Source organism: Podarcis pityusensis, assembly GCF_964106645.2.
Source record: "Podarcis pityusensis genome assembly, chromosome: 11".
NCBI classification, from domain to species: Eukaryota; Metazoa; Chordata; class Lepidosauria; order Squamata; family Lacertidae; genus Podarcis; species Podarcis pityusensis.
The window spans coordinates 1,649,634-1,666,069 of NC_138036.1; the positions used below are offsets into that span (position 1 = coordinate 1,649,634).

Consider the following 16,436-nt stretch of genomic DNA (forward strand, 5'->3'; position numbering starts at 1 on the left):
AACGGGAGCTCACCCCGTCGCGGGGATTCGAACCGCTGACCTTCTGATCGGCAAGCCCTAGGCTCTGTGGTTTAACCCACAGCGCCACCCCCGTCCCACTGTCTCTCTTAGGTGTTTTTTTTTAAAAAAGTTTTTACATACATTATTATCCGGGGGTTGGAGATTGTTGGTGGAGCAGTCCACTGTCTCTCAAGACAGATGGATGGCTACAACAGCAGTTCTTCAACTTTCTCCTTTGCCTTCTGCCATATAAGCCTCTAGCAATGGTGGAGGAGAGCTCTGAAGATTCCTTACAGCATCCTTTGTAGACCTGACAACCTTCAGAAACTTTAGTCCACAGCTCCCAACAGCCTCAGCTGTGCCTTTTTGCACAGTCCCTCAGGCCAGCCTTCAAAGTGGCCAGAATCCCCTAGTCACACAACCAAAGCAGCAACAGGCACCACAAGAGATCATGCATCTTGTCTGCAACAGGTTTCGTGATTGCCAGTCACATCTGGGCTGAGACTTGCAAGCCGCCAGCTGGCACACTGCACAGCCAATGTGGGGGTCCCCTGAGAGCAAGACCATCGGCAAGCCGGCCCCACTCCAACCATCCTCCCCTCCCTGATGTCGCAAGTCGGTCTGTTATTATTGCCAATTTATTAATCGCCTTCTGAAATACTTGAAAACACACACATGAACAGCAGGCTAAAAGTCCCATTTGTCCAGCTGGAAAAGGCTATTGGAACAAACATGTCTTCAGTCGTTTCTGGAAAGCACAGACAGTGGGCAAATCTCAGGAGAAACTCTCCACAGAATAGGGGCAGTCACGACAAAGGCCCTGCTCTGAGTGGGCTTTTGAGAACTTTGGACCTTGCAGGAGAAATCTACCCACACAAAAGGCAAGTGGCCTTTTACCTCTTCCAAAACAAAGGGCAACTTTTATTGGAAATCTGGAGGGGCAGTGTAGTTTGCCAGGCAGGCAACTATCCAGAGGAACTCAATGCCAGAGGATGCCATCTTTGCAAATGGAAAGCTGAGTTGGGCATCTCCATGATCATTTATTTGTACATGGATTAATGAGATGCCGTTCTCAAAAGCGAGACAAGGGAACTTTCAGCATAAAAAAAGAAGAAACCCGCACAAGAAAAACTCATTTATATTCAGAGCGAAACCAATTAACGCTGAGAAAGTTGGCACAAACCTGAAAAACCCCAACTCTGCTGGTAGGAGACCATCTACGGCTGGGAAGGATTAGAGCGAGTTTGTCCCAGGGGCGGCTTTGCTAGAGATCTGTCATCGGATGCCGCAGAAGCATCAGCCCCTTCCAGAGGCAGGAGACAGACGCGGATCCAGCCGGCCGCTGCTGGGAGCCCTGGTGGAGCTGGCTGAAGCCAAAGAACCTGGCACCGTCCCAGGGAAAGGCCACGGCTTGGCCCCCAATGCAGACTGCCGCTTCCCTGTCCCAGAGGGCAGCTCATGGCTACCCACGCAGGTATTTGGAGCGTGACACCTGCCCACCACTGGTCAGCACTGGCTAGGAGAGGCTCCTGGAGAGATCACCTTTGCCAGGCTGAGATGCTGCCAGCCAGGCAGGACTGCACCCTGCAAGGGCCTCAGCCGTCCCTGCAGCGATCAGCTTTCTTGGGGGAAAAGGCTGTGGGGGAGTTGTTTACACAGCCATTTGGATCCTTTAATTATTTCGCTGATTTTGTCATGTTAACAAGGATAAACAAGGACACAAGAGGAAAAACTGGGCCGCTGTCCATTTGCACGGCCAAGGCAGCATCATCCGTCAGGCGGAAGGCAGCCCCGCAAAAACAAAACAAAAGGGGTCTGGGGTTTACTATAAAGCAAGGGGTTCTTCTTCTTCTGCCCTACATGTCGGGGCATCTGTGGGGCATCTGCCGCACACATGTTGCAGGCAGGAATGCCTTTTTAAAACCCAAAGTTAAAACTGAGTTTACTTTCACCAAAGTCTATTTCACTAGATCCCTGCAGAGAAATTAAGTGCAGAGAATGAGGCTGCAGATCTGCAGATCTATTGGGTTTCTTTCGTTTCTATTTTTCTAGTGGACACGATTCCTGGCTATTTCCATCTCTGGCTCAAAAATCTCATGATGCTGGAGGGGTCTTTCGGGAAGCACTTGTGAGTGGGGGCCCAGGTGCGAGTGGGAGCCTTGCTGCCCGCAATCTGGCCTCAGCATTCTGCGCAGCTGCTGCTCCCAAACGAGACCCAAGGGACTCCCCACACAGAGCGCATTACAGAAATCCAGCCTCAGGGTTGCCAGTGCATGGACTGCAGTGGTCAGGCCACCTTCATCCAGGAATGGCCACCGTTGGCCAACCAAATAAAGCTGGTGGAAGGCACTCCTAGCCGCAGAGTGGGCCTTTGGTGGAACCTGGGAGAGAGTCTCTGCCAGCCCGTGTAGAGAATACTCAGCTACGTGGGCCAGCAGTCTGATTTGGCATAAGGCCAACTTATTATTATTATTATTATTATTATTATTATTTATACCCCACCCACCTGGCTGGGTTTCCCCAGCCACTCTGGGCAGCTCCCAACCGAATAAACCGAATATTAAAAACACAATACAGCATTAATTTATGTTCTTGTGTCTCAAAGGAAGGTCAAGGTAAAGGACCCCTGGATGGTTAAATGCAGTCAAACTTGACTATGGGGTGCGGCGCTCATCTCGTTTCAGGCCAAGGGACTTGGCGTTTGCCCACAGACAGCTTTCCGGGTCGTGTGACCCGTAGCTCAGGGTTACAGCATCTGTCTTGCGTCCAGAAAGTCTCAGGTTCAAGAAGCAGTTCTGAACTGGATGAACCAGCAGGGGTCAGCAAACTTTTTCAGCAGGGGGCCGGTCCACTGTCCCTCAAACTGTGTGGGGGGCCGGACTATATTTTGAAAAAAATATATGAACAAATTCCTATGCCCCAGAGATGCATTTTAAATAAAAAGCACACATTCTACTCATGTAAAAACACACTGATTCCTGGACCATCCACGGGCCGGATTGAGAAGGCGATTGGGTTGGATCTGGCCCCCGGGCCTTAGTTTGCCTACCCATGATGAACCAGTGTTGCCTGATGTGGGGCTTATCCACACTGATCCTGGTCCAGGTCACAGAATCATAGACTCACAGAATCTTACGAGTTGGAAGGGACCCTTGGGTCATCTAGTCCAACCCCCTGCAACACAGGAATCTCAGCTAAAGAATCCAGGACAGAGGGCCACCCAACCTCTGCTTAAAAACCTCTGTGCTTTAAAACGCCATGTCTGAGCACCTTCTATTTTTCTCCAGAGAATTCCTTGCAAAAAATCCACTCTTTAAAGCTGAATTGGAGCAAATGGCTATTTGTGTTTCCTGTGGACTGCAGTTTTTGCAAGGAAAGAGGGAGGGAAAGAAATAATAATAATAATAATAATAATAATAATAATAATAATAATAAATACATTTTATTTATACCCCGCCCTCCCCAGCCGGGCTCAGGGCGGCTAACAACCAATAATAAAAATGAGTTGAATGAATACAACTTAAAAACAAGATTAAAATACAACATTAAAACAATTAAAATGCAGCCTCATCACAGGAGGAGAAAAGAAAAAGAAAAAGGAGGGAATCAAATTGAAATGGAACTTAGACAGAGTTGGACCATGCCTGGGAAGCATGGAGGAAAGGTGAGGATGGATAACCCTCAGGATAAGGCAGCGTCCTTCCTCTGCCCTGCTTATGAAGGATGGTTCAGGGCTCTGAACTCGCCGGCCATCTTTCCGAACTTCCTATCTCGCAAGACCATTCTCCCTCGCCGGATAACATTTCCCATTTCCTTCTTCCAATCTCTCTGCCAGAAAACCTATTCTCTTACTTAACCTAAAGCTAACCTCAGCAAAGCAGGGGCCTTCATATTTCAAGTGTATGGGCAAAGGGGGCGGTCTTCATTGCAGCCCACGGTGTATTTGCAAACCATTACCCCGTCCTCTCTCCATCTTCATTTTCTGAGAGATGCCCTGGCCTTGTGACTTTCCTGTAATGTTTTCTGCTTTCTAAATCCGTCGGTGATCGGAGGGGAGTTGGGGGGAACCATCCTTCCTCCTCGCAGGCTTACATGCCCTCTGGTAGCCCCACGGCTCCCTCCCACCCCGACCCCCATCTCTCAGCCCCAACAGCAGCGGCCCGGAAAATTGTTTACAAAGGAGGAGGGAAGGATATTTTGATTGTTTGTGACACCGGCTGCCCCGGATTATCATGTTTTGCTGAGCGAGCCGAGGAAGCTTCTTCGGGCGATGCTGCAGGCGAACTCTTGGGAAGCCCCAGGAGGAACAGAGGAGGAAGGAGAAATTGAGACCTGCTCCAGAGCATGTCGTAAGAACATCAGAAGAGACTGCTGGATCAAGCTGGCAAGCCACCTAATCCGGCATCCTGTTCTCAGGGCATCCTCAAAATAAAAAAAATCCTTCCAGTAGCACCTTTAAGACCAACTAAGTTAGTTCTTGGTATGAGCTTTCGTGTGCAAGCACACTTCTTCAGATACCAATTCTCTTCAGATCCTGTTCTCCACCAGATGCCCCAGGGGAAACCAGCAAGCCGGGTTTGAGAAAGCCACTTCCGCCCTTTGGAGGAGGTGGGGCTGCAGGTGTCACAGCCCAGCCCCCGTGCAATTGGGGGAATCCCCGGCTGCGTCACCCCCGGCCGGCCAATCGGCTGGCTCAGGGGGCGTGGCCTGCCCTATTTAAGGCAGGACTTGGTGGGGGATCTCCCTCTTTTCCCGCCTGCCAGCTGTCCCTGCTTTTCCCACCCTCCCACCCTATAAGGTTTTCGTTCCTTGACCTTGCTATGGACCTTGGTTGGTCACCGTTGAGGAGCCTGGTAGGAATTTTTCCACTTGGCAAATTGGCACCAGCCGCTTGGTTTTCGCCTACCTCCTAGCAAATTGTCACAACTTTCTGGGTATTGGTGGTTAGGCATTGGTATTGCTCTGGAGATGGAAGAGGGGAGGAAGCGCCACCACCTGCCCCACATATTGAAGGGTAGTCCGGTAAAGGATTCTGGGGGGTGTGGCCCTGTCCGAAGCCTATGGAGGTGAGGGCCTAAGGCACGCCCCCTATTGGTGACCCTGGGGGAGTTCCTAGTTGATGTGCATCAGCAGGACTCCCCCTACTAGTGGTTAACCCTTCCCGGACTGAAGCGGACGGGCTGAAGTCGGATATAGTCGGTTAGGTCCAATGCCTAAGCCAATACTGCTCCTCACCTGTAACCAAGAAAGTTGTGGCCTTTTTTAGCCCATTAACCTTAATAATTGTGTCATGTGTCTTTATTTCCACCGGGGGGGGGGGGAACCCGCCATGCAACAAGAGCAACTCTCCCCTCCTGCAATTTCCAGCTACTGAGATTCAGAAGCATTGCTACCATCCTGGCTGGATACCATCAACAGCCGTCTCCTCCAGGGCTGAATTAAGACCTTTAGAGGCACTAAGCACTTAAAAGATTTTGGTGCCCCCCCCCCCAATATATCTAATTCAAAATGGGGAAAAAAACAATAAACCATAAAATAGAATTTTATTTTTTGAAATGAAACAGAAGCTACAGCAAGATGGAAAATAATGTTGATTTTTGTATACTGTACTTCCACTTAATATTTGAATTTTCCCCCTCCTACTTTTTCTAATTGCAAAGTCCTTTGATCAGAACCTCAAAACTAATTATTACAATCGCACACCTGCTTCTATGCTAAGTAGATATGAGGGGCATCTCTCTAGCCTGCCTTGCTGCATAGTTGTTCTGTTGGGATTTTTTAATATACCTCAACTGAGAAAATGAATGCTCAGCTGAGCAATTTGTGAACATTCATGTTAAATATCTAGCAATGGGAAATTTCTGCAGTACCCCCTTCCCTTGATGCCCTCAGCATGTGCTTATTTTGCTGAATGGTTAATCCAGCCCTGCTCTCCTCTATGGATTTGCCTAATCTTTTAAAGCCACCTAGGTTGGCAGCCCTCACTGCCTCCTACAGGAGTGAGTTCCACAGATTAACAGTGTGAAGAAGTGAGTTCCACAGATTAACAGGAATGAGTTCCACAGATTAACAGTCATGAATCTTCCAACAACCAGCTTCTTCCATCGCTATGAGAGAGGGAGAAAAGGCTTTCTCTATCCAAGGCATGATCTTACAACCATCTATCATGTCCCCTCCCCTTTTTTCTCTAAACTAAAAAGTCCCAAACACTGCAACTTTTCCACAGAGGTAATTCAGGGTCTGGGAAAGTCCACTCCTGGCTCTTGGAAGAGCTTTCATTTCCCATTCCTGCCATCAATCCTTGCAGTTCAGGTGCACAAATTCAACTTGTTATGTGTCCCCGTCTGTGGCACATCTAATCTGCAAATCTAATCTTAATTTTGTCCTGACAACGGCCCTGCAGGGTAGACCACTCACTCCCATTTTACAGATAGAAGCGGAAAGTCAGCGATTGTCCCGGGGCCACCTAACAGGCAGAACCTCAAGGGGGTCTAGGCTCAGGACCAGATTCCTCTCTCCTGGCCAGCCCTGGCTGATGACTTGAGAAGGTACAGAGGAGGCAAAATTCCCAAAGGGAGGTTGAGGAAGAAGCCCACTGCTGAGGCCACAAACTTCTCCATGTAAGAGAAGCCGCCCGGGTGGAAGTCAGGCTTCTCCAAAATGCTGATCAAGGAACTTTCCAATAAATGCAATCATCTCCCTGGCTTGGAACATCCTCAGCATTAATTCGTTTATGGCTGATGGATGGATGGAGCGGGGCCTCCTTCTTGAACAAGGGCTGCACAATTCTCTCTTGGCACTGCATTTTGCTATGAGACAATTTGGACATCAGCTGTGGGAGCAGCCTTGCAATGTGCCTGCTGGCGGCTGCATGTGAATCCATTCTTTCTCTTGCTGCATCATCCACTGAGATACAGGAGAACGTATACCAACAATAGAAGAATGCCAGAGGAAGATGTTGGACTTTTTGGAGCTGGCCGACCTGACTGGGAGAATCCGCGACCAGAAAGAAGAAGAGACACAAGAAGACTGGAAGAAATTTAAAGAATTCTTAGCTAAATATTGTGGTATAAGATAAATAGAAAATTCTTGGAAGTAGGGGTAGAATCAGAATAGGTGTTCATAAGTATTAAGAATTGGAATAATAGTAAAGGAGAAGAAGTTTGTAAATGAAAAGGGTTAATATTATTAGAAATATGATTTGGAGAACTGCTATAAAAGTGAAATAATGAAATTCAGTTAGAGGGGATTTGAGGAAGTGACCTATTAATGTGAAGAAGTTGGGTATTAGAAGAAATAATATTTTTTATACGTGTTTAGTTTATTGTTGTGTTTTCTTTGTTGATTGTTTTTATGTTTGTATGTGTTTATGGGATGTTTTAAATTTTCAAAATCAATAAAACAAATTGAGGGGGAAAAAGAGATACAGGAGATTGTGGGTCTCTGGGGTTGCTGGAGGCAACATTTTGTGGTGGCCAATGGCATTGCATTGTTGTCGGTCAGGAAGAGACCAGCCTCTCCTGAGCCCAGCGCCCCTTGCAATGCAGCAGCCCCTGAGGATAGCACAAGAGGCTCAGCACCAGCACCAAAAGAGCCTGCAGGATCAGGCCAAAGGGGGCCCATCTAGTCCAGAATCCTGCTCTTGTAGCAGAAAACAAGATGTCCCAAAGAGAAACCTGCAAGAGGGGTCCAATCACAAGAGCCCTACCCTCTTCTGTGGTTTCCATCAGAATGTGAGAACAACATCTGCTGGATCAGGCCAATGGCCCACTGAGTTCAGCATCCTGCGCTCACAGTGGCCAACCAAATCCCCTTTTTTTGAGAAACCTGCAAGCAGAATCTGAGCACGAGAGCAACTCACCCTTCCTGGGGTTTCCAGGAACTGGCCTTCAGAAGCACGGCTGCCCTTATTGAAGGAGCAGAACGCATGATAGCCATGGCTAGTGGGCATCAACAACCTTGATGGCAGAAAGTGAGGAGGAATGAAAGAACCTTTTAATGAGGGTGAAAGAGGAGAGCGCAAAATATGGTCTGAAGCTCAACATCAAAAAAACGAAGATCATGGCCACTGGTCCCATCACCTCCTGGCAAATAGAAGGGGAAGAAATGGAGGCAGTGAGAGATTTTACTTTCTTGGGCTCCATGATCACTGCAGATGGTGACAGCAGCCACAAAATTAAAAGACACCTGCTTCTTGGGAGAAAGGCGATGGCAAACCTAGACAGCATCTTAAAAAGGAGACATCACCTTGCCAACAAAGGTCTGTATAGTTAAAGCTATGGTTTTCCCAGTAGTGATGTAAGGAAGTGAGAGCTGGACCATAAAGAAGGCTGATCGCCGAAGAATTGATGCTGGTGAATTCTTGTGCTAGAGGAGACTCTTGAGAGTCCCAGGGACTGCAAGAAGATCAGACCTCTCCATTCTGAAGGACATCAGCCCTGAGTGCTCACTGGAAGGACAGATCGTGAAGCTGAGGCTCCAAGACTTTGGCCACCTCATGAGAAGAGAAGACTCCCTGGAAAAGACCCTGATGCTGGGAAAGATGGAGGGCACAAGGAGAAGAGGATGACATGGTTGGACAGCGTTCTCGAAGCTACCAGCATGGGTTTGACTAAACTGCAGGAGGCAGTGGAAGACAGGAGGGCCTGGCGTGCTCTGGTCCAGGGGGTAATGAAGAGTCGGACACGACTAAACGACTAAACAACAACAAGTGGGCATCAACAGCCTTCTCTTCCAGCAACTTATCATTGCTTAAAAGAAATGCAAGTGGAATACAGTCTTCTGGCTCAGGGGAGAAGAAGAAAGCAACCTCCATATTCCCTGCTGCATCTGGTGCCCAGCTGAGGGATAGAACCAGCTCCAATGGCATGGGGAGAAATCCATATTTATTAGCAACTAAGGGCTGATCACCTGATAATCAGAGGCTGGCAGGCGGGGAGGCCCCAGGATTGCTCACAGCCTGGCCCAAACCGCAGGCAAGCAATAGATCTGCCTTTCCACCCCTCCTCCCTTGATGCTTAACCCCCCCCCCCATCGCTTCCTGGCTCTGCTGTGTCTGTTTGTTTTGCTGTTGATTCGCTTGGCTTTTTCCATGTCATTTTCTGTCAAACCGCACACATTTTCCCTTCCCGTTGCCAGCTTTTTAGTGACAGATTGAAGTGGGGGGGGGGCGAGGCTGGAAGTGGAGAGGAGAGCCCATAGAGAGGACCGCCCCCCCTTACGGCTGCAGCGTGTGGCTCCACGCCAGCTCCCCCAGCTCTGGAATTGATCCTGGCTTCCACCTGCTCTGCAGACAATTACGCACACATGGCCCAGGATGGCTAAATCCGGCCCCCACCTCCCCGCCAAAGAGCTCGCGGCAGGGCTTCAACCTGGAGGGGGTGGTGGTGGTGGCAGTGGCAAGGCAGGACCGAGAGGAAACCTGTGTTTCCTGCCCCTGAAACCAGCATTTCAAATTGCAGTGTTTCTTCTGAGAGTGCTGCCTAAGTGGGAACAGCACGACCGCGGCCTCCAGCAGTGACTTGCTCTGAAGAGGGAGCGCCAGGGAGTTCGTAAGTGGCCAAACAGTTGCTTGTTTCCCTCTCTCCTTTCCTGCAGTTTCCAACAACTGGGATTTAGAAGCATCGCTGCCTTCGACCCTGGAGGCAGAGCACAGCCATTGTGGCCAGGAGCCTTCGAGAGCCCTCTCCTCCTCCGCGAATTTGTCATCCCAGCTGGTGGCCGTTACTGCCTCTTGTGGCAGCGAGTTCCACCGTTTAACTCTGCGCCGCATGGACAGCGGTAGCCCTCTCCTCCATGAATTTGTCCTACGCCCTTTTAAAAATGTCAGGCGCTGGTGGTGGTTGCTCGTGAGTAACCAGGCAGGACCTCCGACCTGTCTTTTACAGGTTTTATTGGTGCAAACTATATAGAGTGCAGAACCATAAAGTTCATGTCCATCTTAGTCACTTGCAAATTCCGGGAGTGGCCCCTTCTGGTTTCTCCCCCAACATCCTGCCTCCCTCCCCTGTTCTGAGGGCAGTCCCCTGACAAAAACCATCCAAGCAATTTTGGGTGTCCGTTAGTGTTATGAGCAGTGCCATTTTTCTTAAAAAAGAGGTGCTGGAAATCACCAGGAACACCTCCCTCATTCTCTTAGAATGACAATGGCACCCACCTGAGAGGGGCTGGAACGAAGTTCCAGTGAAATCCTCCTGAAAAGAAAGCTCTGGTTATGAGAGAGGGAGAAAAACTTTTCTCGTTCCACTTTCTCCATGCCACATATGAGAAGAGAAGACTCCCTGGAAAAGACCCTGATGTTGGGAAAGATGGAGGGCACAAGGAGAAGGGGACGACAGAGGACAAGATGGTGGGACAGGGTTCTCAAAGCTACGAACATGAGTTTGACCAAACTGCGGGAGGCAGTGGAAGACAGGAGGGCCTGGCGTGCTCTGGTCCAGGGGGTCATGAAGAGTCGGACACGACTAAACAACAACAAGCACGGGAGCCAACTCCTAGGGGCTGAGGTCCCTTCAGCCCCCCCATAAAATGTTTGAGGGGGCTGTCCCCCCAAAAAAGTTGATGGGCGTTGCCATTCAAATGGTGCATGTGCTGGGTCTTGTGATTGACAATGCAGGGTGGTGCTTACCTGTGTCCCCCCCCCCCAATATTTTATTCAAGTTATTCAAATATTTATTCAATATCTTATTCAAGCTGATCCAGCACAATCTTATGTCCTTATGGTGGGGACTGGACCTGGGACATTCTGCATGCCAAACACGTGTCCTGCCACCCAGCTGCCTTTGCTCTCCCAGTCAGATTATGCCGATTCCCATTCAACTTATGGGAAACTGAGTCAGAGTGCGACACAACCAAGCAGCCAAAATGCATTTCCTGGCTCCCAGACACTTGTTCTCAAAAGATGCTGGAGCTACTTTGCGTAGGGGCAGCGACCATCGCAGTGCCGTGCCGTTAATCATGCACCGGGGGCGGGAGAGTGTTAGATTAAAATCCTGCCAATTAAATTAATTGCCCTGAGAGCGCCTCACCTGATTAGCGCCATGCATCTTTAATTGCAAGGCAACCGCCAAGAGTTCTGCTGCTGTTCTGAAGACCCTTCTGTGAGCTGATGCTGAGAATCTTCGGATGGAGCTCACCTGTCACCCGCCCCCCTTGGGAAGAGCTGCAGGTGAACCCTACCCTAATGGGAACCAGCAGGATTCGCACTCACAGCATCGTGTCCTCGTTCTCCACACCCACCCCTCACCACCCTCTGCCTCTAGTTCAAAAGCTGCAGTGCAGTGAGTGCCAGGTCAAATCGGTAATAATACACTGGGCAAAGGATTTGGGACACAAGATTCAGATGGCAGATTGGGAGAGGTTATGGGAAACAGACCTGAAATTCATGGCATGTTGTACACTGAAAGAAAATTATATGAAAATTGATGTACCAGTGGTATTTGACTCCTAGCAAGTTAGGAAAAATGTATAGAACAAGGGAACCAGGCAGAGGGCCTTTTCGGTGGTGGCGCCCGTCCTGTGGAATGCCCTCCCATCAGATGTCTAGGAGATAAAAACTATCTGACGTTTAGAAGACATCTGAAGGCAGCCCTGTTTAGGGAAGTATTTAATGTGTGACATTTTAATGTATTTTTAATCTTTGTTGGAAGCCGCCCAGAGTGGCTGGGGTACAAATAATAAATTATAATTATAGAACAAGTACAAATACCTGCTGGAAATGTTAAGAAGAAGAAGGTACCTTTTATCATATGTGGTGGATGTGGAAGGTAATAAAAGCTTTCTGGGAGATGATATATAATGAAATGGATTTTTTTTTTTAAATAACCTTTGTTAAAAGACCAGAATTTTTATTAGGAAATAAAGGTACCGACGTCCCAAAAGATCAGAAAAGACTTATGTACGGGACAAGAGCTGCTTGGATGGTATTAGCCCAAAGAAGACAAACGCAGCGGATGGACTCTGCTGAGATGGCAAAGCTGACTGGAGAACTCAGCAATCAAGAGGACAAAAACTTTAAAAAACAAGGGGGAGAATTTATAATTTATCTAGGCGACCACTGCAAGCAGATGGAAACATTAGGAGGGTTTTAATCCCACTTGTAATGTAACAAATACCATAGATAATATGAATTGATATAAAATGTAGATCATGGAATAATATGCAGTTTTTAATGTTGATAATAAGACCCCTGGAGGGGGGGGGGGAGTCACGAGTAATCGCTATATATGGATATGTATTTGGAATGTTATAATTTTACATTTTTAAAACCAATAAAAATAATTCCCCTCCCCCAACCAAAAAAAGGAAAAGAGGAGACTGCGAGGAGATATGAGAGCCACCTTTAAATATCTCAAGGGCTGCCACATGGAAGAGGGAACAAGCTTGTTTCCTCCTGCTCCGGAGGGCAGGACTCGAACCCATGGCTTCAAGTTTCAAGACTTAACATCAGAATCAATGTTCTGACGGCTGTTTGACAGCGAAACAGACTTCCTATGGAAGGTTGTGGTCTCTCCTTCCTCGGAGGTTTCTAAGCAGAGGTTGGATGGCCGTCTGTCTTGGATGCTTTAGCTGAGATTCCTGCATTGCAGGGGGTTGGACTAGAGCACCTCTGGGGGTCCCTTCCAACTCTACAATTCTATGATTCTATGCACCGGTAAGATAGGGGCAGCAGGAGGAGACCCTTGCTCTATGCACTTGCTAGCAACTGTCCAGGACACAGCTCAGATACTGAAATAGATAAATACTATCTGAGGCTAAACCTTGATCACTCCTCCTGGCACCAATTCCAGAGCGGATAAGTTGCTGCGCTGCGCCTCCACCCCCTTCCCTATTTCCATATCTTCCCCACTGTCACTGCAGAACAGAATCTCTGCTCTCTCCTTTCATGCACTCCCAATTCTTATCCACACAGAAGGTTTGCAACACAGATCTGATCAGAGTCAGGCAGTTGCATGCTAACTTCTACTTTTGATATGTATCTGTGCTTGTCCTTGGGAACCTAGCCAGCCATCTCCCCCTAGCACTGCTTCGTCTGCCCAGCAAAGGTAAGAAAATAAGAGCCAAACTAAAGGATCACAACTAACACCAAGTATTATTATGCAGATTTTGCAGCTGGCGAAGTACACAATGGTGCAAGAGCTCATCCGTGGGCATGGTAGAAAAGAAGGCTGAGGAGCGTGGCATGGGAGATTTCATTTCCTCCAGGATTTGCACCCCTAAGCAAACACTCCATTGCTCAACCCTTGCTGCAAAAAGTGTGCCCTTCCCCTTGCTGCAAAAAACCCCAGTACAGTGGATGCTCAGGTTGTGAGCGTGATCTGTGCGGGAGGCACGTTCGCAACCTGCAGTGTCCACAACCCGCAGCACCTACACATGTGCGGGTCACAATTTGACGCTTCTGCGCATGTGCAAAGCGCAGAAGCTTCTGTGAATGCATGAGTGCCGAAACCCGGAAGTAACCCGATCCGGTACTTCCGGGTTCGGCATGGTGCGCAACCCGAAAACTCACAACCTGAAGCATCTGTAACCCGAGGTATGACTGTAATAATTGTCTAGGAAACAAGAGAGACTTCTTGCTCTTTCTTAAACAACAACAGATTTGCAATTCCCTCTTCCAGTGAACTTTCAAAAAGTAGCTTCTGCAATGCTGACTGCAGCTGCATTTATGTGAACACTTGCCATGATTGCTGATTTAATAATAATAATATAGTAGTACCTCCGGTTGCGGACAGGATCCGTTCCAGAGCTCTGGCCGGATCCTGAGGTTTCCGCAACAGGAGGTGTCACTTCTGTGCATGTGTGTAAAGTGCTTCTGCGCATGCGCAAGCAGTGAAACCTGGAAGTATACTTCCGGGTTTGCCGCTTTTGCAACCCGAAGTTTACGTTACCCAAGTAAGCCAAGGTTCCACTGTAACAACAACAACAACAACAACAACAACAACATCTCACCCATGTGGCTGGGTTTCCCCAGTCCCTTGTGCTATTGGTTTCTTACTTGCTTTTTTAAAACACTGCTGTCATTTTATTTACCACCCTGAGCATATTCTTTCAGAGAAAGGGAGGATGGAAACACCAAAAAGAATGAAAAAAGGATAAATAAAACCCAAGGGTGCATTTTCATAAGCACAAAACGCAAAGGGGAGGGGGTGTGGAGAGGAGCAAGAGGACGAACTTCCCGGCGCCATTTACTCACTTCCTACTTTGAGGTTGACCCGGTACTTGAGATGCCAGGAGGAGCCCTCGTAGCAGGAGTACTGTCCACTGTGGGAGAGGTCCACGTTCCGGAGGACGAGACGGGAGCCGTTGAGATGGGATGCATCCAGGTCGGTGCTGTTGGCCGTCCAAGTGACCGCGGCATCCCTGTCCACAGACCCACACTGTAGCGTCACGTCGGTCCCCAACTGCGCATAGTGAATGTGGGATTCTGGGAATCAAAGAAGAGAAGATGTTCATTCATACCTGCCCCATTGCCTTTCCCACTCAGTCACTTCCATCGGCAAACTGGCACTAGTTACAGGTGCCACCTTATACCTGTTCCACATCTGTTTACATTGTTTACAAAGCTGTTGTACTACCAACTTTACTGTTTGCTTGTGAAACATGGACCACTTATAAATGCCATCTCCAACTCCTCGAAAGATTCCATCAATGGTGTCTCTGAAAATTTTTACACATCACTTGGGAAGACAGGCGAACTAATACCAGTGTACTGGAAGAAGCAAAGATCACCAGTGTTGAAGCAATGATTCTTCATCATCAACTTCGTTGGACTGGTCATGTTGTGCGGATGCCTGACTATCGTCTTCCAAAGCAAGTACTCTATTCCGAACTTAAAAATGGAAAGCGTAATGCTGGTGGTCAACAAAAGAGGTCTAAAGACTGTCTCAAGGCAAATTTTTAAAAATGTGGTATAAACACCAACAATTGGGAAACACTTGCCTGCAAGTGCTCCAATTGGAGAACAGCCTTTCCCAAAGGTGTCATGGGCTTTGAAGACACTCAAACTCAGGACACAAGGGAAAAACGTGCTAAGAGGAAGGCACGCTTGGCAAATCCACACTGTAATCAACTCCCGCCCGAAAAACATTGTCCCCACTGTGGAAGGACGCGTGGATCCAGAATTGGCCTCCACAGTCCCTTACGGACTCATTGTTAAGACCGTGTTTATGGAAGACAGTCTTACTCAGGTATGAGGGATCGCCAAAGAAGAAGGTGTCCTATTCAACAACAACAATTTTATTATTTATACCTTGCCCATCTAACTGTGCTTGCCCCAGTTACTCCTGACAGCTACCAACATATATAAAATCATAATAAAACATTAAACATTAAGAAACTTCCCTATAAAGGTCTGCTTTCAGATGTCTTCTAAAGGTTGTATAGTTACTAAACTACTTGGCTTGGGGGTTACATGACTTCATACCCTCCAACATTTCTCCGATGAAAATAGGGACGTCCTAAGGAAAAGTGGGATATTCTGGGATCAAATCAGAAACTGGGACAGCTTCTGAAAATCTGGGTCTGTCCCTGGAAAATACGGTCTGTTGTTGGACTGCAAAAGAGTTTGCACATCTCACCATGGATAATTATCCTGGAACAGTGGCTCAGATAGCAAGATATTTGGACCAAAGGTGTGTTTTGTCACCAGCAGAGCGACAGCGTCCACATCAGAAATCAGACCTGCCGGATTGACTGCATGGGCATCTCTAAGAGAAACCTTTTCTGACAGCCCTGACTCTTGCTAAATTGCTCGTGACCGATGCTGACCCCCTCCTGCAGCAGCGCACATGACAGCTTTCGCTCCTGGGTACAGAAGGCCACACACCGCAGCACAGGTCAACAACAAGCACGCGAGTCTTGAAGGTGCCACAAGACCTGTTGTGTCTGCAGTAAAGAGAGGGAAAGCGTTCCTTTGGAGGCATCATCAGTCGAGTTGAAAAAACAGTAGGGGAAATATTTACCAGCTAGGAAACACAACACCAGAGCCTGCCTGAAAGCCAGGGTGCCCCAGCGGAGACTCTACTGACCCCATCGCCTCACTCTGCACATACTAGTTCTGCTGTCATGAGTTCTTTCGTACGAGATGATGGAACGTCCTCTGTGGTGCTGCAGGAACGGCGGGGCGAATAGATGCACAAACTACCATGCACTCCGAAGGACAATAAATCCCCATTAAACCTCCATCGGTGCTGATGGAGAACATTAGCTAAATGAGAACCCTGGGCAGCTGAGCGGCTTCCTTTGCTCAAGCTGCCGGCCAGCCAGGAAAGATCAACTTTCCCCCTCTGACAAGAGGGGCAGGAGAAGTTCAAAGATGCAATGGATCATTTTTGTGTGTGTCTTAAGAACATAAGCAGAGCCCGCTGGATCAGGCCGACGGCCCATCTAGCCCGACATCCTGTCGTCACAGTGGCCAACCAGGTGCCCCAAAAGGGAAA

General features: G+C 48.3%; 1 protein-coding gene and 1 long non-coding RNA gene across 4 annotated transcripts in view; one reads left to right on the forward strand and one right to left on the reverse strand.

Annotated features, from left to right (window-relative positions):
* Window positions 1–16,436, forward strand: part of LOC308458838 — a 249,791-nt gene that overhangs the window by 157,179 nt on the left and 76,176 nt on the right. The window lies entirely within an intron of this gene.
* CNTFR (ciliary neurotrophic factor receptor) overlaps window positions 1–16,436 on the reverse strand; it is a gene marked incomplete at its 3' end in the record, with an annotated part of 431,249 nt that overhangs the window by 123,585 nt on the left and 291,228 nt on the right. For all 3 annotated transcript variants that reach the window (XM_080973618.1, XM_080973619.1, XM_080973620.1), the window contains one exon: window positions 14,192–14,422. In XM_080973618.1, the coding sequence (XP_080829744.1) occupies window positions 14,192–14,422 (231 nt within the window). The remainder of the gene's footprint in view (window positions 1–14,191; window positions 14,423–16,436) is intronic.